The sequence below is a fragment of the Cryptomeria japonica genome, chromosome 10 (genome assembly GCF_030272615.1).
Source record: "Cryptomeria japonica chromosome 10, Sugi_1.0, whole genome shotgun sequence".
Classification (NCBI taxonomy): domain Eukaryota; kingdom Viridiplantae; phylum Streptophyta; class Pinopsida; order Cupressales; family Cupressaceae; genus Cryptomeria; species Cryptomeria japonica.
In genome coordinates this window covers 753,390,961-753,416,368 of record NC_081414.1, presented here as the reverse complement: position 1 = coordinate 753,416,368, position 25,408 = coordinate 753,390,961, and the positions used below count along the sequence as shown (strand labels likewise).

The following is a 25,408-nucleotide window of genomic DNA, read 5'->3' as shown; positions in this document are numbered from 1 at the left end:
ATTATTATGTTTTAATATATTCTCATTTTTTATATTTTTATATTTTCATAAACTCTTTACAAGAGTGAAAAAGCTAATTACTATTTTTGATATTTTTTAGTACCAAATTATATTTTTATATAATTTAGTACCAAATTAAAATTACTATATTATTATATTATTATATTTCTATTAAGTTTTTGACCAAAACAAAAAATCTATTAAGAATATATTATTATTATATTCTAATTAATAATATTAGATTGAGATAGTTACAAAGTTAACTAATTGCATGATGGAGATAGACATAATTGATTGATTAGTTAAATTCTAGTGGTAGTTTAGAGGTGGAAGTGAGGATATAATTAGCATTAAATAATTAAAAATTATCTACTTGAGTGTATGAGAGGAGAAATTAAATTAAATTAAATTAAAAATAATAATAAAATGTTTCTTTTGCTTTTCATGCATTTAAGTGTCGCAAACATGTCAAATTGGTGGGCATTTTTACATCCATAAGTGAGTGTAAGACGCCTTTGGCGTAAAGAAAGATTATATCCTCTTTCTAAGAAAGGACTGTGCAAGCCTCCTAGTGGCCATATAGTATTGGCTGCCCGATGTCCTTTTATTTTGTCACTGCTTGTCCAAGAAAATGACAACTGTGTTGTTTCTCATCAAAGAGACTTAAAGTCAAGGGAGATTGTGGATCATTGCATTGCTTGTTGCATTTATGACAATGGAGTTCCTTTCAACCTCGTTAGATAATTGTATCGGTAAGACATGGTGACAATGATTGCCGATGCATCTATTGATTATGTTAGTCTTGGGTATGAAAACGTGGGTACCACCTTAATGTGCAAGGAAAATGCTTCCATGGATGCATTAGTGAGGGAAATCAAGGATATGTGGCTTGAAAGAAGAGTGTCTATTTTTGATGGATGGATTGAGTGCGAAAATAGACCCACTAATTAATGTCATTACAACGTGTTCTAAAGGGGTGGTGTATTTTAAGGTAGTTGATTGTGAAAGGCAAGTGACGGATACAAACTTCATTGCCAAGATCCTCATTTAGAATCTATTGAGATGGTTGGCCTTGGAGACTTTGTCCTAGTCATAATGGACAATGCGAAAAATTTCAAGGCAATTAATTTAATAGTGGAGCGTAAATATGGACATATTTTTTGGACACAATGTTTTGTCAACTTCCTTAATAGGTGTTGCAAAAGATTGGCACAAAGATTGAGTGGATTGAAGAAATATAAACCGATGTTAAGGAGATTCAAATCTTTGTGACAAATCATCATATGTCACAAGCCATCTTTAGGTCCTTCGAGTGGTTGTTGAAAGTAAGTTTATGAAATTTCAATATACATTTTTTTTAAAATTTAAAATTTAGAATTTAAAATTATATTTTTTGATTATAATAAATTAATTGTATGAATAGGTCATTTAATTTTTTTGAAGTTGTTTTATTTGTTTACACCATAGATGAAAAACTTGTGAAAACATTGCATAACTCGTGAGACAAAACTAGTGATGCGTTACTTGTTGAAAACTCTCTGTAAATTTTCATAAGAGCTCGCCATTAAATCACCAAAACCTAATGATTTCTCATAAAAATTCACTTAAACGAGTATAATTTTTTAAACCTAATGTTAAAATCTTTAAATGGATTTTTGTATTTCATGGGTGGGTGAACAAATGGATTATGGCGATTTAGGGCACAAGATTGATGATGTGAAATCCCTAGGTTTTATTTGATTTTTTTGCTCTTAGGTTTCAGTATGCAGCTTGATGATGACTTAGATAATTTGGAGAGGGAGGCAGATGAATGGGAAGTGAACGTGGTAGCGTATATGGAGGCAGAAGGCAAGGCTGGTGAGTTGTTAAGTGTGGGTTTTTTGCATACACAACTTTATCCTATCACTATGGATGAGGCACCGGTTGAGGATGACACCATCCACTCCAGCAACTACCATAGAGAGGCTGTAGACTTTTTTGAGCTTTAGTGTTGGAAGAAATTTATGATTTATAATATTTATTAATATTGGAAATTGAAGTTCATATAAATTCAAAGGTTGAACTTATGTTTTCGTCTATGACATGTATTAAACTCTAATTTTGATTTATATATGATGGAAATCAGTAATATGTTTTACTAATTTAGTAATATGTGTGTTTTGATGAATTTTTTAAAGATGTATTTTCAAATATTTGATAAATTTGTTTATTGTCAAAATTTTCCTTAAGTTTTAAATTTTTTTGGGCTTGCCAAGTAATTTCTGAGTCTTAAGTTTTTCAATTATGGTTTATGCTATTTTAGTTTGTTGAGCCTCAATTTATCTCACTCACAATTGTCTTGAGACAACTTGTGAAGATGCAAGCCATTGAGCGCTATGGTCGTCAATACTCTTTGGATTTTATTGAGGCAGTTGAATCATAGAGAGCCCAAAAGTTCAAATCATTCACCCTTGATGATAAGCATTGGCTTGTGCAAAATATGTTCTGAATTAATGAGCCCATCATGAGCATAATTAGATTTGTTATAGATCGATCATGTTTCGGTGAAATTTATGATGAAGTGGACTCTATAATAAAAAAAAAATGACCATAATAAAATTCAAGGAGAATGAACCTATTGAAACACTTTTCAAGAGGGGCAAAGAATCATTAATGACTTGTAATAAAATGATGGAACTTTTGCATCTCCTAGCACTTGCTTTGGCCCAAAACACTATAGCACGAGGATACTTGTTGTGCTAAGGAGAGTGGAACCATATAGAGATCAAGAGGTTGTTGGTGGATGTAAGGTTGCATTTAGAAGAATATTCCCAGGTACAATTGCAAGAAAGATGCTCATGAATGGTGGTACATCCATGGCAAAGGCTCAATTTATTTGCAACCTTTTGTAACAAGTTTTTTTTTAATCTCAAGCATGCATTTTATTTTACTTTTCTTTCGCTGCTATATATTATGTTTTACAAGTGCAAATGTTGTATTGAATTTGTGTCCAATTTCAATAAGTTGCATGCATTAGAGTATGTACCCTTTTATCAACTTAGTTAAGCCCAATTAGTTGGCTTCAAAAAAAAGTTGATGTGCATGTCAACTTGTGTTTTATTTTATAAGAGAGCTGATTACAAGGGAATGAAATGTTAGTTTTTAGTGATCAGATTAACATTATAGAACAGAAAACCAAACTAAAATACAGCACACACATAACACGCTTATACCCTGGGAAAACCTCCCTCTTGGAGGTGAAAAGCCCAGCTACAATATCTCAGATCTTTATTAAACAATAACCAATTGTTTCTTTACAGTTGAGCTTCAACACTTGAAGCTATCAGCAAACTAAACACAGTGAACTTATCTGGAGATGTTGCTGTCACAAAGATGAAGTTTGCTGATGATGTCCACAGCCTTAATGACAGTTCGCTGACCTTCAAGTGAAAACTGCTGTCAGAAGGGAAGGTTCGCTGCCCTTCGGATGGAGTTCGCTGACCTTCAAGGGTGTTCGCTGTGCATCTACAGATGTTCGCTGTTGTATATTGCAGAGATAGTTTCACTAAAAGATGATGTGAACAATGATAAGTACTTTGTACTTATAGGTGACTTGACCTTTAATTCTTCAAGTCGGCTAGCATAAATCAAATGTATTAAAGTTGGTGCCCAAAATAGAGTCTGACCCATAATAATTACAAGTTACATATTATAGGGTCAGCCCTATCACATCAACAAGTTACATTGTATCACCCATTTAGGGCCCAGCATGAATCACGAGTTACAATGCCCATTTAGGGCCAGATCCAATTACAAGTTACACAAGTTGAGCGCCCAAATAGGGCCTGCCCTTTAACATTCACAAGCTTCATAATATAATCACGTAAGAAGGCCCATCAAACATTTACCAAGCTAGGTCGGCCCAATCAAGGTATACTACCTAGCTATATTTCAACATGAAAAGGAATTGGGATGTAACTTGAGTGTGCTGGCATAGAAGCTTAAGTTACATAACTTGCCTTAGTGTCTTTAGATGAAGCCTAATCTACATAGGACATGGCTAATGGGAGTGTCATTGTGGTTGCTTTGCTTCAAATAATTAAGTTTACCTTGATGCTCTTGGTGAAGAGCAATATGAAGATTATTGATTGTAATCTTATTTTGTATCTGCATCAGATATTGACTTAGTGAACCATGAGTGTTTTGTTTTTTGGCTATATATATTTGCTGCCATACCTAGCCATACCAAACCAAGGGAAGAAAATCTGCTGTGTTGTGAACCTAAACTTCGGATCTGTACTTGAACTTGAACCAGCAACTTAGGCTTTTTGTGATCAATTTGTATTATGGCCTTTTTTAATCATTCAAATTCTTTTGGTCGTTGCTTAGTAATCATTGTATGACTTCAGCAACCAAATCATTCAACAGGTTCTTACTCACTATGGTATCATTCCTTGGTGGTGTTGAAATGTTTTTGTATATCTGCTATGCATGGGAGCCTGTTCTTTATTCTTGAGTCATCTGAATTTTACAGGGATAAAATGCATGGCAATTCCAATGAATCAATTAAGGGAGTATAATGATTAAGTCCAGAATTGTTTGCACAAAGGGGTGATCAACTTGCATCCTTAAGGAAGACATTGGAGCTAACTCAACCTTCCATGGGATCTTCCTTCTATGGTTAACATGACATGTTTTGATTAATCATTTTAATTGTTAATTAGCTCCTCTATGACCCCATATTGTTTTTCAGGAATCATTTTTGAGTAGCAATTTGAGCTTTTTTGACCTCAACCTTAGGACTACCTAGAAACTGATAGCCAGTGCATATAACCAAACTGTTGTGGAATATGCTTGCAATTTTCCACAAGTTGACCCTCCTATGGTCTATGGAATGTATGTCATGTTGTGGGCAGATGATTCATTTGAAACCTTGGTTACTTGGTTTAAGTTATTTTGACAATTGATTGTTTAGAGCTAAATTTTTTTCATTCACTTCATATGGCACCTCAGATTTAATTTTGCATGCAAACTCATCTTAGTTGTTTCTTTGTATCTCTTTTCCTATTGTTTAGCTTCAAACAACATGATTCCTGATCTAGTCATTGCTCTCTCTGGTCTCTCATCTTTAGATGTCCAACAAATGTATTACGGTGAAGGCAGTCATTTTCAAGCTTGTCTTTGGTACTTCAAAACTATTACATGTGTTACTTTTGCATTTATTTCAAAATTATTTAAAACTATTACATGTGTCACTTTTGCATTTGTTTAAAATTGTAATGATCAGTCAAACTTCAGAAAATTACAGTGTTAGTGCTATTTGCATTTTCTATCGAGAATTTCATAAAGGGAAATTAGGGAACTCTCTATTGCATTCATCCAACGCTCAAAACTGTTGGAAGAGAATTGCTTTTAAATTTTCGGAATATGATTGGTTAGAAAGAATATAAACTAAAAGATGGGTACAGGAATGTAGTTTAAGACTTGGAAGTAATTGTAATAAAGACACTGCCAATATTATGTACTTGTGCTTCATCTCACATTTATTTTGGCAGTTTGTTTGCAGCTCAGGCAGGAGCTTCAAAAGTAGTTGCTGTTGAGGCAAGTGAAAAGATGGCATCTGTGGCTCGCCAGGTAAAATTTCAGCTGATTTTCTGTTTTCTTTCTATGAAATATCTGTATATTATCTTTTGTATCAATGCATATTATCTTATATTTGACATTTAGTTCATGTTTTTGTAATTAATAGTGTGCACAAAAGAGCTTGAGTGTTATTGATAATTGCTTGTTAATAGTCTATGTTTGTTCAATGAGCAGATTGCAAAGGCAAATAACATGCTCAAGGAGGTGCATGATAGTGGCAAACATGAGAGTTCATCTGGAGTTATTACTGTGGTTGAAGGCATGATTGAGGAACTTGATAATCGTATGCCAACTGAACATCATAGTGTGGATGTGATAGTGAGTGAGTGGATGGGATACTGTCTTCTTTATGAATCGATGCTTAGCTCAGTTATTTATGCTCGTGACAATTGGTTGAAACCTGGTGGGGCTGTCCTTCCAGACACAGCAGAAATGGTGAGTTTTATTGTTGATGTGTGCATTGAAAAACTCTTTATCTGTTTCACATACCGATTATGAATTTGTTGTTTGTTTTGCAGTATGTGGCTGGTTTTGGGAAAGGTGGAACTAGCCTTTCCTTTTGGGAAAATGTATATGGCTTCAACATGTCTTGTATTGGGAAGGAAGTAGTGGATGATGCCACAAAACTTCCAATTATTGATGTCCTAGAGAGCAAGGACATAGTAACAGAGACCTCTAGTCTGCATGTAAGATTTTGTTTTTCTCCATTTAAAGTGATGTTTTCCCACTTTGTTTTTGCAGTTCTTCCATAATGTTGCCATTATGAAAAACATGCTATTCAGTGAGCTTTCTGGAATCATATTGCTAAGAAACACTTTACTGCTTTTTGCAGGCTTTTGATCTTATGACAGTGAAATCAGAGGAAATGGATTTTACGACAACATTTGAATTGAAACTAAAATGTCAAAAAGAAAATGGGTCATCTGGCTCACAACAAGCATTCCTTTCTGAGGGATACAGAGAAACAACAGCTTCCAGTGATTTCAAGGATTTGTCTTTGTCTAGCACGGTTTGGTGTTATGGACTTGTATTATGGTTTGAAACAAATTTTACCAGCAGATTCTGCAAGGAGATGCCAACCATGCTCTCAACATCTCCTTATAAGCCAAAGACACACTGGTCACAAACACTGCTTACATTCAAAGAACCAATTGCTCTTTCTTCATGTACAGCTGCGAAAGTAAATGGTTCTAAGCAGATGTTAGGCACAGAGTCTGTACCTGCTTCATTCATCAAAGGCCGTATTAGTATTGCACGCAGCTACAGACATCGTAGTATTGACATCTCAGTTGAAACCATGGCAGTTGGTGCAGAGGATGAGATTAGGGTATGGCCTGTACAGATATTTAATATCTAGATGTGCATCATATTTATTATGGTCACCATACAGAATCATGCAGCAACAGACTTCATTATTATTCTTTAATCTTTAAGGCTTGTTTATTCCAATTTTGGTTGGCCTTGCAAGGTCGATTTGTGTTTTGATTTAACAGCTAAAACCTAGTAGCTGTCACATAGTTTTGACTTACTCCTATGGCTGTGCAACAGAGCTTAGTTTTTAGTGATGATGTATTTTAGGATTCATATTTGCTATACAGCCTTTCTCACAAGATAAGAGAGTTATTTTGGGATGGATACGGGTTTCTGTTGTATTCTATGGCCATTCACATTTGTTTCCTTGGACAGATGTTATTTTATCTTTTTATATTGTTGGCAGAACTAATTTTGACTCAGGCTTGGGGACTTGGCAATTTACAAAAATAGCAAATTAACATATCAGATAACTCACAGAATTAGGTGTATGTTATACACAGCTGATCTCTGCCTTTAGGTAGTAGATCAATGAAATCACCACTTGCCGTATGATATATGTTCTGTAAAACACAAAATGAGCTCTCACAGAATTTGCCATTAATGCCATCTGATCTGTTTTGAAGCATCTGGCACCCTTGAATTAGTATGGAGCTTTGCCAGTCTTGTTTGCTGTGAAGGCCTCAATAATCAAGTATCTGCTGCATTGTTGCTTCCATCCCTAACCATAGCTCAATGAATACGGTTGCCCATAGCTGTACTCATGATCTATTCAATGGTGCTCTCTTTGCTTGCTAGAAGCTCAACGACCCTTCTTCCTTTCAGCAAAATATCCAGCATTGAAGTATTTCACAGAATTGAGGTCTTGTAAGGACAAAAAATCTAACATCGGGCCACATTTATTTTCAGTGTCTGCAAGTTGTGAGTTTGAGTGGACTCACTAAGTGCCCCATTATTTGGATTTGTGAGGACTTAGCTGCAAGTTAGTACATGATTAACTCAGCTGCTGAAATGACTCGCAAGTATTTGCAATTTTATGGATACCATGGAAGTTTTAGTACCAAGGAAGCGGTTCCATAGCACCTGCTCCGAGAACTATTTTTTTGGAGTGTCAAGAGACAATATTTTGCTAAAAATAATTTGCTACTAGATAAAATTAGAATCTTGCTAGAAATATAGGAGCCTATTCTTTTTAGATTTTAAATTGTCAGGGGATGCTGTTGGGGTGGAACTAGAAAATACCTCCACTAGCATATGATATTTTGTTGCCATGTGTCATTCATCTACAGTTTTTTAGGTTCCCATGTATAAATTTAGGGAGAGGTTTTTGATTTGAATCATATTTTACTATTTGTTCCAAAAAATCACGAGACTATCAGCTATCTGAAATTTTGGAGGTTAAAGGTTTAAGCTTGCGCCCATTGCACAAAATCAAATGGGACTACCTGCTTCTGAAAGTTCTGTTACCTAACTCTCAATGATGCAAAAGCTTTTGTTCTGGACTATTTTCTTAATTTGTGGTTCGAAACAGTGGAAAAATTCTTAGTTTATTGAATCAAACCAAAGACCCAAAGACACAAGTTTTGCAATGTATTTTTGCCATTTGACACTTAGATTGCTCGAAAACATTAAGGCCACAATTAACAGTTTGGCTCTAGAACATATGAAAAACAATAGGAGATTGATGAGAGTTTAGATAAAAGAACAAGAGGAACAGGTAGGGATACTTGGTATAAGATGCAACAAGTGTCTGGGATTTACGTATGCAATACAATGATGTCCTTGCTTTGTTCTCTATGGAGACATCCCGAGCACGAAACATGAAGTGAACAATTGCATGTGTGGGTGCCAAAGGTACATCAATAGGGAATTAGAGGCGGTAATTCTTGTAATTTATGGAGGCATAAAAAAAGGAATTGGAAAATTTTGGTTCTTGGACTGCAAAGAAACACGGTGCTTACATTAATGTTGGTGGTGTTTTCTTTATTTTTCAGAGTTTTTTGTTTCTTTGTTTTGTTTTGAGATAATTGCCTCTCTTTTGGATGTACTTGCATAAGGATTTCCTTTCGTTTTTGCTTGGTGTTTAAGTTAAACACCAAGTGGTTTGTGGACTTTAAAAAACAACTCTTGATATGAAAGTGTGAGTTGCAATTTTGTGTATTGTTAAAAACTTAGGGGCACTTGTTAGTCACATTAAATAATGAATATTGAGCTCAACTCTAACATTGTGCAGTTGAATGGTCAAATAGTCAAAATGACAATAGGAGTGGTGAAATGAGACCGAATATGGAACCAGTTACTCCCAAAGGGAGTACTCTTATCAATTATCATGTCATCCTCTCATAAAAATGACAATCCTTATATATTTTTTGATTATGGGTAAATGCTTTGGACCACAGCTATGAACTGGAAAGAGTGGGTTTTGAAAGGGCCCCACCTTTTGACAAAAGATAAAGAGAAAACATAGCCACTCGAGCAATATCATGGAACAACAGTAAACACAAGGCAAAAAGACAGCAGTAGAACAACAATCTAGCAGCACCTTGACAGCATGGTCAAGGAAAAACAAACAGGGCAAATGGTTGCAATATTTCGAGAATGGAAAAATGACCATTGAACGGCAATATAGATCAGAGCAACATGGTGATACTTATTACTATTGAAGAGCAAATTTGTTATGTCATTTATAAAGGATTTGAAAGAAAAATTGGAGGAAGAAACATAATCTTGTTCGGTATCACATATATTTTGGGTGATTGGCCATTATATGTGCATTTTTGCCTTCACAAAATTAAATACAATAGCTATATGGCTTGGACAATTATCACACATGTAAAGGAAGATTGAATGTCAAATTAACCTTTATAGGGCATATGTGAAACTAGTTGCGAATTTAATCGTGATACCATTTAGAGGGAATGAAACAATATCAACTGAAGATTATTTTTCTACTTTTTATGGTAATTATATATGGTTTTATTATTGTTATACAGTGGTGAGATTGGATTGATTTCCTCTCACAAAACTAAGCTGACTTACAGGTAGCGTCGGTTTGTATGAAGCAGGAAAGATAGGAAGTTTAAGGCACATGGGTCCCAAGGGTTCCAAAAAAAATAGAAGCCCCTGCTTTTTAGGGATGTAAATTTGAGCAGGTGAAAAAGGGGTGGGGCTAGAAATTGCTCCACCAGCTTAGGGATGTTATCTGCCACTTGTCAAACATCTAAGTTTAATTTCTATTAAAAAAATAGTTTGGAGAGAAATGAGTTATTTTTATTTGTTCTATTATGCACATACAAAGATATTATATTCATGAGACCATCAGGTTCTTTAAATTTCGGATCTTAATTTTTTAAGCTGAATTAGGCTGGGGTGAATTAGGCTGGGGTCCCATGGGAAGGGGGCTTGGGCTCTATTTTTAAGGAAAAATGGTCCCATGAGCAAAGAATCTTTCCCCCAAAAAAGGAAGCCCCTACTTTTTAGGAAGCATGCAAAAAAAGGGTGGGGCTAGAAATTGTCCCACCAGATTCCATTTCCCACCAAAATCAAATGAAAAGGGAAAATGATATTTATTTAATTAATTTTACCTTTTTTTTGGCCCAAACTTCATTAAATTTAGTAGTTCAATTTTTTAAAATGGTTGCATAACACAAAACTCATGAGAAGGCCATGTTTAAATTTTTCCTAAAAATTCTCAGCTGCCCAGCACTATTTTTAAGGAAGCCCCCCTCCACGAGACCCCAGCCTTACACTACAAGCTCCAGTTCTATTTTTTAGGAAGCCCCTTCTATGAGACCTCTGTCTAAGCAGCACCCATATTGTACCATTGACCATGTTTTGTAATTAATTAATAATTAAAATAGAGCATATGTTTATTTTTCAATTAATTATTAAATATGATCAATGGTACAATATGGATGCGTGATAGATGTTGCCCTCCATGAAACCCAACCTAAAAGGTACAACCTCTATTGCACATTCAAAACTTTGTAAATTTATTATTACAATGTAAAAAAGTTCTGTAGCTTGCTCTTTTAGCATATAGGCGCTTTATTGATCTTGTGAGCCATCCAATGCAAGAGTTACTGTTAATGCCAAATACGTCAACCAATTTGACTGGAAGATATCAGGTGAATTCTTTGGCAATTGGGTGAGTATTTGAAGAATGCATTAGATTTCGCCCCAACATAGAAACCTGCTGCACATTCTGACCAATACTGTAGCACCTGAAACAAACTAGGGGAAATCACCACAACTTGGATACGACTATATATATGTAACTTCCACGTGTCCACCATTTTTATCAGAGCGCTAGAATTGTTTGACAGATGGAAGTTGAAAAAAAATCTGTCTTTAGAACTATATGAGCATACCCTCAACATTCAATCATCATTTTAGGAGGAAGTAGTACATTGATCTCACCATTACTATACTAGCTCAATATGCGATCTTGATAAAGCATTGTGTCCTCAGTCTAAACTGTTACCCTCAACCTGAATCTCTAAGTACCTAATGGAATGGTAACGGGCTAGAGCATGGAGTTCGATCTGGATCTACCGTTAAAAGCTTTCTTATTTTTCTTAATTCAATCATGTTTGTAAATATGATTCCAATAGCATTATAACAACAATAACCATTCAAAGGAGATTGGAACCCGACTTCAGCAATTTGGTGGATAGAATTGTGTACTTAGAGCCCATGAGTTCTATGGGATCAAGCTGTCTGACTAATCTCTTTCTGGGTAGGTCGTTCCATGTTATTTGTTTCAGCAGTACATATCTAACTAGTAGCTTTTGTTTTGCAACCTGAGTGCTACTCATTCTTGTTAAGCGATTCATGCTTTCTCAATGAGGTTTTAATGTTTTATCTTTTCTTGGTTTTGTAAATGTGTTGGAGATCATTTTAAACTATATTTTTTTTATATAGATAGGAGATATTTTCCAGATCAAGTTAAATTGTGATATTGCTATCAGGATTCAACTGTGTAGTTTTTGAATCAAACTAGTTGATCCATATTTCATTAGTGGTTCACAAGAACCCAAAAACCCATCTCTCATGAGAATCTTTTAAATTATTATTTTTAGTTATTACTCTTAATTAAAAAAATGACTATTCAATGGTGTAATAAGGGGACCATGACAAGGCAAGTATTCTTCATGGACAATAACAACCTTTGATTAAGTCAATGGAAGGTTTTGGTATGGATTGAAAATCCTACTCTTTTAACTTGATTTCTAAATGTTGACCAATTTCTTAGCTCAATACATCTTGTGTACTTGCTCGAATTCTAGCAAATCTCAAGATGTGGCTATTACTATTATTGTGATTACATTCATATATTATGTATTTGCTTTAATATTATCAAATCTTAAGATATGATTAATCATATTATTACGGTGAGAGGCATTCTATAAAATAAATAAAATAAAATGTTGTAAGATTTGGTTATGGAAATAGTCAACTAAGATCTAGAGGTCTAATGGAAAACACAAAATATTTAGAAGTTCAATATGACGCTCTTGGTTATATAGGTCAAGGTAAAACATAAGATTAGGATACGTGTCTTAATTTTATGATACAATACATAAAGTGATAAGTATCCTATATGTTTTTAAGTAAGTTTAAGTTATAAGATGTGAAAAAGATTTAATAGTGGAACTAGTTAGGAAATATCCTTATTCACATCAACAAATGATTCAATATCTCAATGAGGATTGAACTTTGATGACAAGAACACCACCACAACTTAACTATCACATTTTGATTTAATATCTAAAATTGATTGATTAACACACTAACTTTAACATTTTACCATCTCTCTATTATTTTTAACATTTTTGTTCTACAAATCATAAATTATCTGCAAAAAAAATTGACTAATTTTTAAATGTCCTAGAAATTCTATTAACATTGTAAAAGCATGATTAAATGTAAAGTACAGGGTAAAGGTATTTTGAACGAAGTTTTAACTTAGACTATGTGTATGTATAATACTTGAAAATGTGTCAATAGTTTGAAGTACAGGGTAAAGGTATTTTGAACAAAGTTTTAACTTAGACTGTGTATGTATAATACTTGAAAATGTGTCAATAGTTTAAAGTACAGGGTAAAGGTATTTTGAACGAAGTTTTAACTTAGACTATGTGTATGTATAATACTTGAAAATGTGTCAATAATATGAATGTCCAACTAGATTATAATATATACACATTCTCTATAATCTTTAGAAGCTACATTCATTTTGTAATATATTCTTTCAATTTAAAGCTAGATTCATTTTTTAACATATTCTTATATGTCTAAATTCATTGAGATTTATTTAAAGATATTCCTTTTAACTAATAAATCTGTTTCTATTTAAAAAAATGTCATTGATTAAACTTTACTTTACAACTTTATTACTTGAACAATAAAATAATGAAATAACTTTGCCCTCCCTCCCCTATTCTATCCATATTATAGAACCTGACTTCATCAAGAGTATTTGAAGAATATGTTTGTGTAATCACTAATTTGTTTATGGTAACGTCTTTTTAAAAAAAAAAAATTACATGTTCTAAGAGGGGATTTTAAATATAAATTAATATTTTGTAAAATTAAATATTATTTGATGTTTGTTTTCTAAACATTAAATGTAATATTTTAGGTTTATAATTGTCATATTAATTTTTGTATTTAGTTTAATGAAAGTTTAAAATAAAAGATATATTTAATTAAGTACAATATGTTTCATTTTATTAATTTAAATTATTAAATTATTAAATATTTATGTTCTATTTTCTTTTTATTGTTTTGCAAAAAGAAAATTTATTTGATGTTTGTTTAAAAGCAAAAAAAATCTACTATGAGGTTAAATTGCACATAGGTAAAAAGTTTAATAAGAGGAGGCTACAATATATTGATTAGTAAATTGTTAAAACAATTATAATCTATTCAAAATATTTCGAACAAAATGAAACAATGATGTACTAACTGGTGAAATTAGATTCTTGTACCAAATCCTTATCTTGTGGAACCTATTTATTCCTATTGATTGTGAATGTCTCTTCATATTAAAATCAAAGTTTGTTTAATAGATTTTCACAAAAAATCACAAAAATGTTTTGATTATGAAATTATAGGCAGCCATTGCCCTTAGTGTATCATTTAGTCTCTTTATATTGAAAGCAAAGTTTCCCTAGAAGATTTTTGCAGAACATTGTGGGAAAATTATAATTGTCAAATTTTAGGTAGCAAATGTCTTTAGTGTTATGTTTGATTCAGTTAAATAAAAAATAAAAGAATCATTTTATAAACATTAAAAATATAATCTTAATTTTTGAATATCAAAATATAATATTGAAATACATTTTTTACAAGATTTGTTAATGAAATGTGCCAATGTGAACCAATTGATATACAAGTGCAATGCCACTAATATCATAACTAGAGTGTGCATAATACCAACTAATTCACAATTTTATATTCAATTACATTAGACCAAATACAAATAAATCATTAATCTTAATATATTATCATTAAATCTATAAATTTTATAATGAAAAACTTTGTTAATGACTTCAATTTTCACTAAGAAAATATCTTACTTTCATCTTTTAAGCATTTGAAAAAGTAAAACAAATTACATAGAGACATGCAATATCTATACTCCCAAAGTTTAATGTCTCTAATAAACAGGGTTAGGCTTCTCTATAAACAATTGCAAGGTCCCTATAGACAAATAAGAGGTAATAATATTACTTTGTGAAGAATTTAGTGTAATGGCTATTACATAAAAGTTATATCAAGTAACATCTCTCTTAAAAAGAGAATATAAGTAATAGAGTTTCTTTAATAAAATTCTAGTTCTACTCATATAGTGATGACCATTCCACAATTGAAAATCTTCCTATGTGAAACCTTTCACGTGCAAGTACCCAACACAAATAATGAGTTAATACAAACAATGAGTTTTGTACTAATTGATTTGAATTAGAGATAAATTGTGTTTCTTTGATGTAATAGATATATATTTTAATTTGTGTTGAATGTGTGTAATATTCATATTTTTATTTCTAATAAGTGTAAATGATACATATTATTTTTCTAAAAAATTATAGATCTTATTAATAGTTTGTTAGTAAAAGAGTAATATGCAAGATGAAGAACTCTAATATCCATCACAATTGAGGTGAGTATGTATTTTATTTGTTTTTAGTTATAAGATAGAATGTAAATGAATAAGTACACATAAAACATAAAAAAGATCCTATTTTATGTCTAATTGTAAACCTCCAATTGACCTAAAAGACTATCCGTTAAAAAATGGAGAACTTTAACAAGTCTCTCACCAACAAGTCTCTTGTTGCACACAAAGTGTGGATGTGCTCAAGATGAATTGGTGTATGATGGAAAGTATGTAAACTGCTCAAGGAGATAACTTAAAATTGTGTTCCAAATATTTATAAAAATAGATCATATGATAAGCTATTTATAGACTTGAGTAATAAAGAATCAAGGGCTAGGTTTGACTTGAGATATCAATAGATGATATTTCTTGAGGAAAATAGAGTCATGAGAAGCCTCCAAGTGGCATCTTGTAATTGGTATGTAAGAGGAGTTCCATGATACAAGGAATTTGGGTGGTGGATATCTTCTTGGATAGAGATGAGTAGGTAAGGTGCTCAAAGTGATAACATAACATTGTGTTCCAAATATTTATAAAAATACATCATATGGTAAACTACTTATAGACTTGAGCGATGAAAAATCAAAGGCTATGATTGGCTTGAGATATCAATAGAGGAGATTTCTTGAGGAAATTGCATTCATGAGAAGCCTCCAAGTGGCACCTTATAATTGGTATGCAAGAGGAATTCCATGATATAAGGAGTTTGAATGGTGGATATCATCTCTTGGAGAAAGAGATGGAGAGTTGTGAAGCATGGGGCCATGTACATGCATGAAATGTGCAAGTTTAACTTGGTTAATGCATGCTTAAAATGTGGAAGTGGCTTATTAGTCAACTAATTTATTTTAAGCCAACTAATGATTTGAGGGGGAAAAAAGGAAAACTTTAAGTAAATGATTTGTATTTAGTTAAGTTATAAAAGATTCTGATTGTGGGTTGGCCACCTATTTGGTTGCAATGGAATGACATAGATATAATTTGTCTATAACCATAGGTCTTTTAGTATATCAATGCATATTTAATTCTATGGCCTTGTTGGTAGTCATTTGTGCATTGAGATTAGAGGATGGATGATGTTTAGGTTACCTCGATAGTCATTTTTTGGGATTTGTAGCATATGGTTTATCACTATAGTGACATGATTGCTTAGTTACATATTCTAGTGGGAGTTGTTGACAGTGATGGTTTGACGCTATTGGTTTGATTCTTAATAGTTTTATGTTGGTTGTATCTTCTTTGTTTGGAGATCATGGTTTGAATTTACCTTTTGGGAGCTGATGATGTTGAGTTCTTTGATTATGTTGGAGCCATAGAGAATATTCAGGTAGGAGATGACTATCAAGATGCTTGGAGAGATTGGTTACATGGTTTAGTGAGAGCTTTGGTAGTGACGTGGATTCATCATTTGGTGATGTATGATTATCTTCATGTGTTTGGATATGATGACATATTGGTTAGCCATGATTGTTCCTAGATGTGTATTTTCTTCATCGACAAGTTTGGCACATGAAGCTTGTCATTGCAGATTATGGGTTATATATGTTTTTGTCATGAGTTTATTGATGTTTGTGGTGCATCCTAGGTGATGTGTTTAGCCAAATGAAATATTTATTTGGGGCCACTTGTAAAGTTGTATGCAACATTGGATTAGATATTTTATGTTGGTTGCACATGGGAAAAATATTTAATGTTTGTGAAACTTATTACCAAAAAGTAAGTATGGGGTCAATAGTTTTGTGGACTCATGGTTTTAAGGGACATGGTTTTACCTTACCACTTGGTTGTATTTGTGTGAAATTGAGTCTACAAAAGGAAGCACATGTTTAGTGGTTTAGGTTGGCTTGCTGTGATATTGGCTTGGTTATCATTGTATTATGTCTTCTTCTGAAGAGTGCATATCTGAAGGATGTCATGGGATGCGTGGATTCATGCTTGGATACATGGAGGATGCATTGTAGAGGCTTTATATTTCAGAAGTGTCATGGAGGCTATGGAAGTATATTATAGTATTTCATTGTTAAACAATACATTGAGCATGGATGCTTTTGGATGTTGGATTTTTCCCTCTAAGAGAGTTTTTGAGGTATATCTTGTGTTTTTTTTGATATGTCAATGATCTTTGTATATGGTTATTCTCTATACTTGCATGCATGTTTTTTTCTCATGGAGTTATCTAGAAAATAAATTGACCATCATGGTTGATTTTCTTAACAATAGTCATTCTACCAAACCTATAGTAATGAGTGACCTATCTTTTCAAGGTTTGCACCCCAAATAATTTTAGATAAAACCATCCATTAGAAAATATATTGTATTGACAAGCCTATTCAAGACTATGATAGCCACTTGATAACTAGAATTTTCTTGAGGTAACAAGAAGAGCCTCTACTAATGAATTCAATACTATAATGCCACTAGACCATCTATCTAACTAGTCATCAAGATCATTCATTATGATTGGCCATATCTACGAGGGAACCAAAAATAAGATACTTGGCTTACCAATAGAAAACTGAATCACTTGATTAGAATAAAACATGAGGACTTCAACGCTAATCTAGTACCCAATATAAAACAAACTACTTCTCTCCTATCTTGAGACAATGTTCACAACTCACAAATAACACAATTTTGTGTATCTTAATCTTACTTTTCATTTATAAGTCAAATTTATTATTTTATTTGAATTCATTTAAGATATAACTTGGTTATGGATATATTGGCTAGGTTTAGGTCCATAAGCAAATACAGTTATTTAATTGCACTCTAAGAGGAATCACTCCCGTCTTTGTTCAGTAAAAAATATATGGCTGAATAGTAATTTTAAAGTGCAACATCATAAAAAAGTATTTATCTAATAAAATTTGTCATCAAATTTAATGCTCAAATATATTTTATTCAATAGCTAAGATCTAATCAAATTGGTCATAATAGAGAGATCTAAATAAAAAAATTGAGTTGTTTTTCATTGAATTTTAACAAGTTATATTACAAGCTTGAATTGTGTTCATATTTAAGACTACCAAAAGTTATTTATCCCTAATATTTATATATATATATAAAGATCAGATTACACAAATTTTTTCATTAATAATAATTTTAGCTCAATAACAAAATCTCTATTAATTTTGTTTCTTCGACACTTAGTCACCCTACTAAGATATTTAAATTTATAAGACTTTCATGTAATAATATTATATCATCCCACTAAATAGTCTTTTACAATAAATTGAAAAATCAACATTTAACTACATAAAGAAGTATGAAGCAAAATAAACATAAATACAATTATATTTTTTTTCTTATATTCTAAGATAATGACAAATCAAACCAAAAAAAAATAAAAATTTGGAAGAAACAAATTACCATAACTAAATATACCTTGACTTGAAGAAAATAAAACCTATAAATGGAAAACAGGTATGCACATTGGATGAAATAAGTATTGGAGGATTGGAAAACAACCACCATGATAGTAGAGGCACCACACTAAAGTTAAAGCACAAGCTATGATTCCATATAAACATTAGACAAAAGAAATAATGGTCTTCATAATGATGGCCTTTTTTTATCTTTTCTTGAATGCATTGCATCTTTCTATATATATATATATATATTTTTTTTTTCTCCATTAATTTTAAATATTACAAACTTGTAAATTGATCCAATTTAATGGCTTAGAGAGTTCATAAGGTTTTTTTTTTTTAAGCTAGTTAAAGTCAATGATAATAATTATTCAAAATTATGAAAACTTATTAATGGTAAGAATATAAAATCACTTCAAAATCTTCTTATTATATATATGTAAATGTTAGAAAATAAGGATAAGAACTTTTATGTCAAGTACTTTTTGGTCGATGTAAGCCTTTATAGTTGATATTTAATCTGATATAATCAATGAATAAATTCATTTCATTTGTATAGATGGATTTTATAGTAATAAATTATTTTCTTAGAAGAAGGCAAAGATAAAGACAAATATTTATTACATTTAACTTATAGTTCTCAAAATAAATTTATAACAATTTTTTTATTGGGTTGGTTTTATGAAAATTCCATTCCCCTAATGAAAAGTTAAAATATACTAACAAAATTGGGAATTAGGTATTCTAATTCTAGCATTTAACTTATATATATATATATATATATATATATATATATATATATATATATATATATATATATATATATATATATATATATATATATATATATATATATATATATATATATATATATAAGTCTAATGTGCAAAATACGACCATGAATAACATTTTTGCTATAAAAGAAGATAATGATGTGGTGATTTAATGGCTATTAGAGGAGCAATTTATATTTATATTTATGGTATCATAGAATTCCAAGTCATAATTGGGTATGGTGGAAGTCTTTAAGACCTCAACAAATTACAATAATATTTAGTATTTTGGGAGGTCCAATAATATAAAAACCATTACAACTTAATTTAATTTTTTTTAAAGAAATGTTGAAAGTATGATTAAAATTTTGAAATTACAAGTTACAACCCATCTAATGGGCCATTTCTATCAAATATTTATGGTATCATATTTTGCACCAAGGATACCAATCAAAGTGTTTCTATGTTTGATTCAATGGCTTGTTAATACATGTTGAAAGTCACAACCAAGACATTTCCAACTTTGACCATCTTCCACTATTGACAAGAATCATGTGATGTGGTTTGGTGATGATAATTTAGAAGGCAATTGATGAAAGTATATATGATTTTATTTTTGAAATTGTCATGGATTCCATTGATCACTTTGATCATGTGTATTATATTTTTCTTATTTGAGAGAGGGAAGAGAAAGAAGATGGACTTGTATGGAGACGATTATATAGGTTGGTGTAACTACTACTTATTACAACCTGCAAGACTCCCCATTTGTATAATGTGTAGTTCAATTTATCCATCCTTTTCCCATTTTTTATTAGTTTATCTACTTACTTGGTATGGCTATGAGAGCTAGGTCATTGTAATATTAAAGTTATCAGTACAACATCTTTGACATTGTTGCTTGTGGAGGATAATTATTTACATTTATAATCTCTAATGAAGGTTATATGTTTGGGTAGGTCAACATTTCCCAAAGAAAATAGGGAAATATGACTAGCCATATCAAACATTATCTTATATGTGTCCTCTAAAGAGAATGAATAATTTGCAGTATCCTTTAGAGTTATTTTAAGTTTCTTTTCCTAAATTAAAAAAATAAAATAGATTAATGTAGAACTAAAAATTAATAGATTTTAAACAGACACAAAGAGTGGTATCATTTCACAGATGGTAATAATTTTTTGAAAATAGAGCTTTCAATGGTTGTAAAGTAGGGAGTATTAAAGAAATAAGTAGTGCATTGAAGAGGAAATCTATTAAAAATGAGATGTGATATTGGTTTTAATATAAAATCACACTACTAATTTTATTTGGTTGATATACAAATATCAAGTTTTCATTTGTTATAAAAATGGAAGTTACGAGGAAAATCTAGTTTATAAAAAAAAATGTAACAACATATAGCTCACAACAAATCATCTCATCAATCTCATTGAGAAAGCTAAATCATTCTTAACTTTACGTTTTCAATTAAACATCCACTATGTTTTTTTATGATTCAATTTTCATCCTTAGTGTTAATAGAAACAATCTTTTTTTCCCAAATAAAAAATCTTTGTTTTCATTGTTAAAATATTACTCTTGTATCTTGATTATGTTATTTTCTCTATGATATACTATTTTAGAAAACATGTCAAATAGTGGCCTATGAATTTTAAAATTAATTAAATATAACAAAGTAAATGGAGATTATAAATAACACATAAATTGGATTCCATCCATTTCGTCTTTAAATCAAGTAGAATGGTTTAATTTTGTAAAAAAGTTTATGACCATATATCTTGTCACATACACTATTTGATAGAAGTGTATTTACCTTATGTTAGGATTATGGTGACATATCCCTTGTAAATTATATGACATAGTTCCAATATCTTTGGAAAGTATCTTAAGATGCTTAGGCTGTAATGGGAAAATAAATTTGTAATATTGAATTCTCACAATTTTTTTGTAATATATTCATAAGAGGTGATGGGTTACACTATGATGATAAAAGTAGGTTGTGAACATAATTTTTTTTTTTTTATGCAAATTGTTACCTAGAGGTATAGCTAGCTTCCATTTCTTCAAAGAAAAAGATTACATTTCAGTCGTAGAAAGAGAAGAGCAGAGTCTTTATGGCCTCAACTTCCTGTGCTCCTTCAATCTGCTCAGATGGTAACAAGCTCTCATTTTCAGCCATCATGTGTTCATATGTTTCCATGTTGTTGTCCATAATGTCATCCCTCATTATTTTGATGGTATCCACCATGTCACTATTCTTAATAATTTCTTTGACTTCAAAAACATCTGTAGTCAATCCTTCACGGGTCATGGGATTGAGGGAAGTTAGTGCTTTTACCGCAGGTTCAAACATCCTCAACAAAACCACCATTTTTATTACTATCTTTTCTATGGCTCTGAAATCTACAATGGACCTAGATATGGTATACACAAAATGCTCCAAAAGTTCCCTTGTCTGGTGATGTTCACCCTCCAGTTTTTGTACTCCTATAATATCCTCAACCGTCTTCTCTACAACGTCTCCATTGATCATGAAGACCTCCTTGAGTTATTCCAGTATGGATTCCTGATCACATTTGCATCCACATTCAACGATCTTGATGGATTACTTTGCCATATTTTTGTCTGTTGAATGCAATGCACCCTCTCCATTTATAGAACCCAATTTATTCTTTTCTCATAAAAGCCCACCAAAAATTGCCCAGGAAAGATAAGAATCTTTGATTTTAGCTAGGTAATCTCTACAAAGATATATTGCTATCTAAACAATTTGTTTGTATCTTGAAGAGAAGTTCGTTCGAAGTCCTCTCATCCCTGCTGGCTACTTACGATGTTATTTCATGATTCACCCCTTATCCCACTCATACCTCAGGATACTTGGATATAATTATATCTTCCCTTTGGTCGATGGTCATTTTAGATAGCAAATCCACCTCAGAGTTTGCTTCTTTGAAGACATGACATATCGAGTACTCCATATCTAATAAGATTCTTCTGATAGTTTCTGTCCACATCCTCATTTTCCAACTAGGCGTTGTTCCTATCACAATTGATCTGACCATATTAAGAGAATCACCCTCTATGTTTGTTGGATGTTGCTGAGAGTTTGTTGGAATGATGTGTTGTCATTGATGTCAACATATTCTTCTATGTATTCTAGTGTTGCAGTCAGATTAAATGAATTAGTTTGGTCAGTGAGTTGTAGTTGAGTTGATGCGATTCAATGGATTTAGAGATACTTATCTCTAGTTGATTCAACATAATTTTCAATGGTCTGCATGATGTTCTGATCGAGTTATGTGATCCGGTATTGAGTTTGATATTCAGTTATTCGTGTTATTTGATATTCTGGTTTGTGCTCCGAATTGCTCCATCTTTAGTTGCGGATGTATGGGATGTGTTCGGGATGTTGATGTGTATCCTCAGTTCAAATGGTTCATGATTTGGATGTCCACAAACAAACCTTTTATGTTGACAGTCAGTTTTGATGGTGTTCTTAAGCTCCAGTGATGAGATGATGATTATTTTGGTAATTTGAGTTGTTGCGGTTGTTGTAGTCCAATTCATGTTGCTTGTGAATATTTCTAGATTGTGTTCTATGAGTATTGGTTGTCCACATTGATCGTTGTGCACATTATTGAATATTTTCTTGGTCCGATGATGTTCTTTATGTTATGCGATATTCTTGGAGGTTGTAGCGTGTTGCAAATGATCAAGGCGTAATTGATGCAAGTGTTGTGAGTTTGCTGTGTTGGTTTGGGTCTAGACTATGTGTTAGCCGACATTGTTTTGGTCCGCACATGTTGTAGCATGTGAGGTTATTATTTTGTAATTTGTATTGAGGGTTTAGCCGACCTTGAAATATAGGTTGATGTCTTGAATAAATAAATGTAATAATCATGTAAGATGCAAGTCTGCGATCATTGAAAGTATGCATGATTGAGTTGTATGTGCGAACAAGTGATTTTATCTTTCAGAAGTTAAGAAGAGAAGAGATGTATTGCAAAGAAGACTGTGTGCTTAACCGAAACTATATTCAGGCATATGCAGATGCTATCTTTGCAGTTCATGTAATCTGGATTATTGTCTGAATGCTTTTGCAAGTTAGTGAGACTTCTTGTAAGGGAGTGAGCCTTCCCTTAAGGTTGCAGCCTTTATGGGTTTCTTGATTGAGTAGTGAGCTCTAAGCAGTGAGCCTGAATGCATGTGCATTCCCCATTGTAATATTTTATTTACTCCTAATAGTGTATTATATCATTGTGGGTAGGTTCCCACCGTGCTTTTTCCCTTAACCAGGTTTTCCATGTCAAAATTTTTGTTGTTATGTGTGATGTTGATGTGGAGCTCTAGGCAGTGAGCCTGAATGCATGTGCATTCCCCATTGCAATATTTTATTTACTGCTAATAGGGTATTATCTCATTGTGGGTAGGTTCCCACTATCGTTTTTGTTGGCAATTGACACTCATCCGGCTTAGTTGTGTTGTCATTGATGGCAACACACACCATTTTGGGTTGGTCACTTAACTGATACTCACCGGTATTCATTGTTTGGCAACTAAAATTCAATTGTCTGACACACAAGGAACCGACATCGGTAGGAAAGGGAAATCGATAATCTAGGAATCGGTATATGAGGCCAACACAGGAGATTGATTCAACAAGTCTACATGGCAACGATCAAAGGCATCGGTCTTGAAGTTTAATAAATTTATTTTTGCTTAGGCCGACATGTAAATAAATTGTAATATCTTTGTAAGACGACATAAGGCATTTATGTTTGTGTTTGGGAAGGGTATTTAAGTCAGTCCGGTTAGGTTATTTTGGTAATGAATAAGGATACATAAGAAGGTAATGGGATATAGTAATGTAATGTTGCATGAGCAACCTTTATCAACAGAATGTGAATGTAATATTATGTAATCGGTCTTGGATTTTGGTTTAGAAGTTTGGGAAGCGAAGCAAGATACTGGTAAGGAAGGACATAGTATAAACCGGTACAGATTGTGCTTTAACCGAAACTCATCCAGCATAGCAGATGCACTCTTAGAGTTTGAAATTTTGTTTGTAACTCCATATGTGGTGTTTGTAGTTAGTGAGGCTCCTTTTCTGATAGGCCATGTGCTCTAGGCTATTGGCCTTCCTGCATGTGTAGGCCCCTATTGTAATATTTATTCATCTGGCCAATGGATAGATATTGTGGGTCTCCAATCCCATCGTGGTTTTTCCTTTTTGATGTTTTCCACATATAAATATATGTGTTATGGTGTATTTTCTTGTGGTTGCTTCATTTCTATTTGCTGTTATATTCTTTCATGTTTACCGGTTACTGAATTGCATTGTTAATAAGGTTAAAATTGTTTATATCAATAGAACACTGATTCATCTCCCCCTCTCAGTGTTCTTGGATTCCAACAATTGGTATTAGAGCTTCGTGCCTTGGAGTAAGTCTAACAGCTTGAGGAAGATCTTGAATCCGGAATCCATGGAGACGAGTCTACAAAAACAACTTGAAGTAGCACTTGAGCACTATGATGCTGAAAGGATGAAGAACTTGAAGCTACAAGATGAATTGAACTCTGCAAAGGAACTGATTCTTACCTTGCAGGAGAGGCTGTCATTAGTTCAAGCTAAAATGAATGAAGTTTTGCAAAATCTGGATGATGAAGAGAAGGATGCCCTTAAGGAACAATGTTAGAAACTAAGTCAGGAGAATGGTGTGATGAAGAATGAAATGCAATCCATGACTATGAGGATGTCCAAGGAGATTGAAGACCAAAAGAAGAATGAAGAAAATCTTAGCAAATCTCTGAAAGACAGATCTGAGGAATGCATTATGTTGGCGCATGAGAATGATGTGTTGAGGACTGAGTTGGTACAATCACAAAACAATGAGCAACTGCTGGAAAGAATGATGTCAATTTTAAGAAGTGATTTGGATGCTACAAATGAATACAAAGAAAAGTTCAGGGTCAGTTCTGCAAGGCTTGATGAATTATTGAAGGATCAAAGAGACACTGGAGACACTAGAGGTTTTGGAATTGAGCATGGAGAAAGCTCCAGTACAACAAATTAGGGAAATCCACCAGACAACTGAAATCAGAAATCACCGGTAAGGCAACCCAATGCACATAAATTTGATGGTAGATTCTTTTTTTTTGGTCATAGA

General features: G+C 32.5%; 1 protein-coding gene across 1 annotated transcript in view; it reads left to right on the top strand.

Moving 5' to 3' along the window:
• The window catches only part of LOC131076609 (probable protein arginine N-methyltransferase 3), a 43,282-nt gene extending 36,025 nt beyond the window's left edge, over positions 1 to 7,257 (top strand). The window contains exons 4-7 of the mRNA XM_058013883.2: positions 5,535 to 5,613; positions 5,797 to 6,057; positions 6,141 to 6,308; positions 6,455 to 7,257. Coding sequence (XP_057869866.2) covers positions 5,535 to 5,613; positions 5,797 to 6,057; positions 6,141 to 6,308; positions 6,455 to 6,979 — 1,033 coding nt within the window. The 3' untranslated portion in view covers positions 6,980 to 7,257. The remainder of the gene's footprint in view (positions 1 to 5,534; positions 5,614 to 5,796; positions 6,058 to 6,140; positions 6,309 to 6,454) is intronic.
• The last annotated feature ends 18,151 nt before the right edge of the window (positions 7,258 to 25,408 follow it).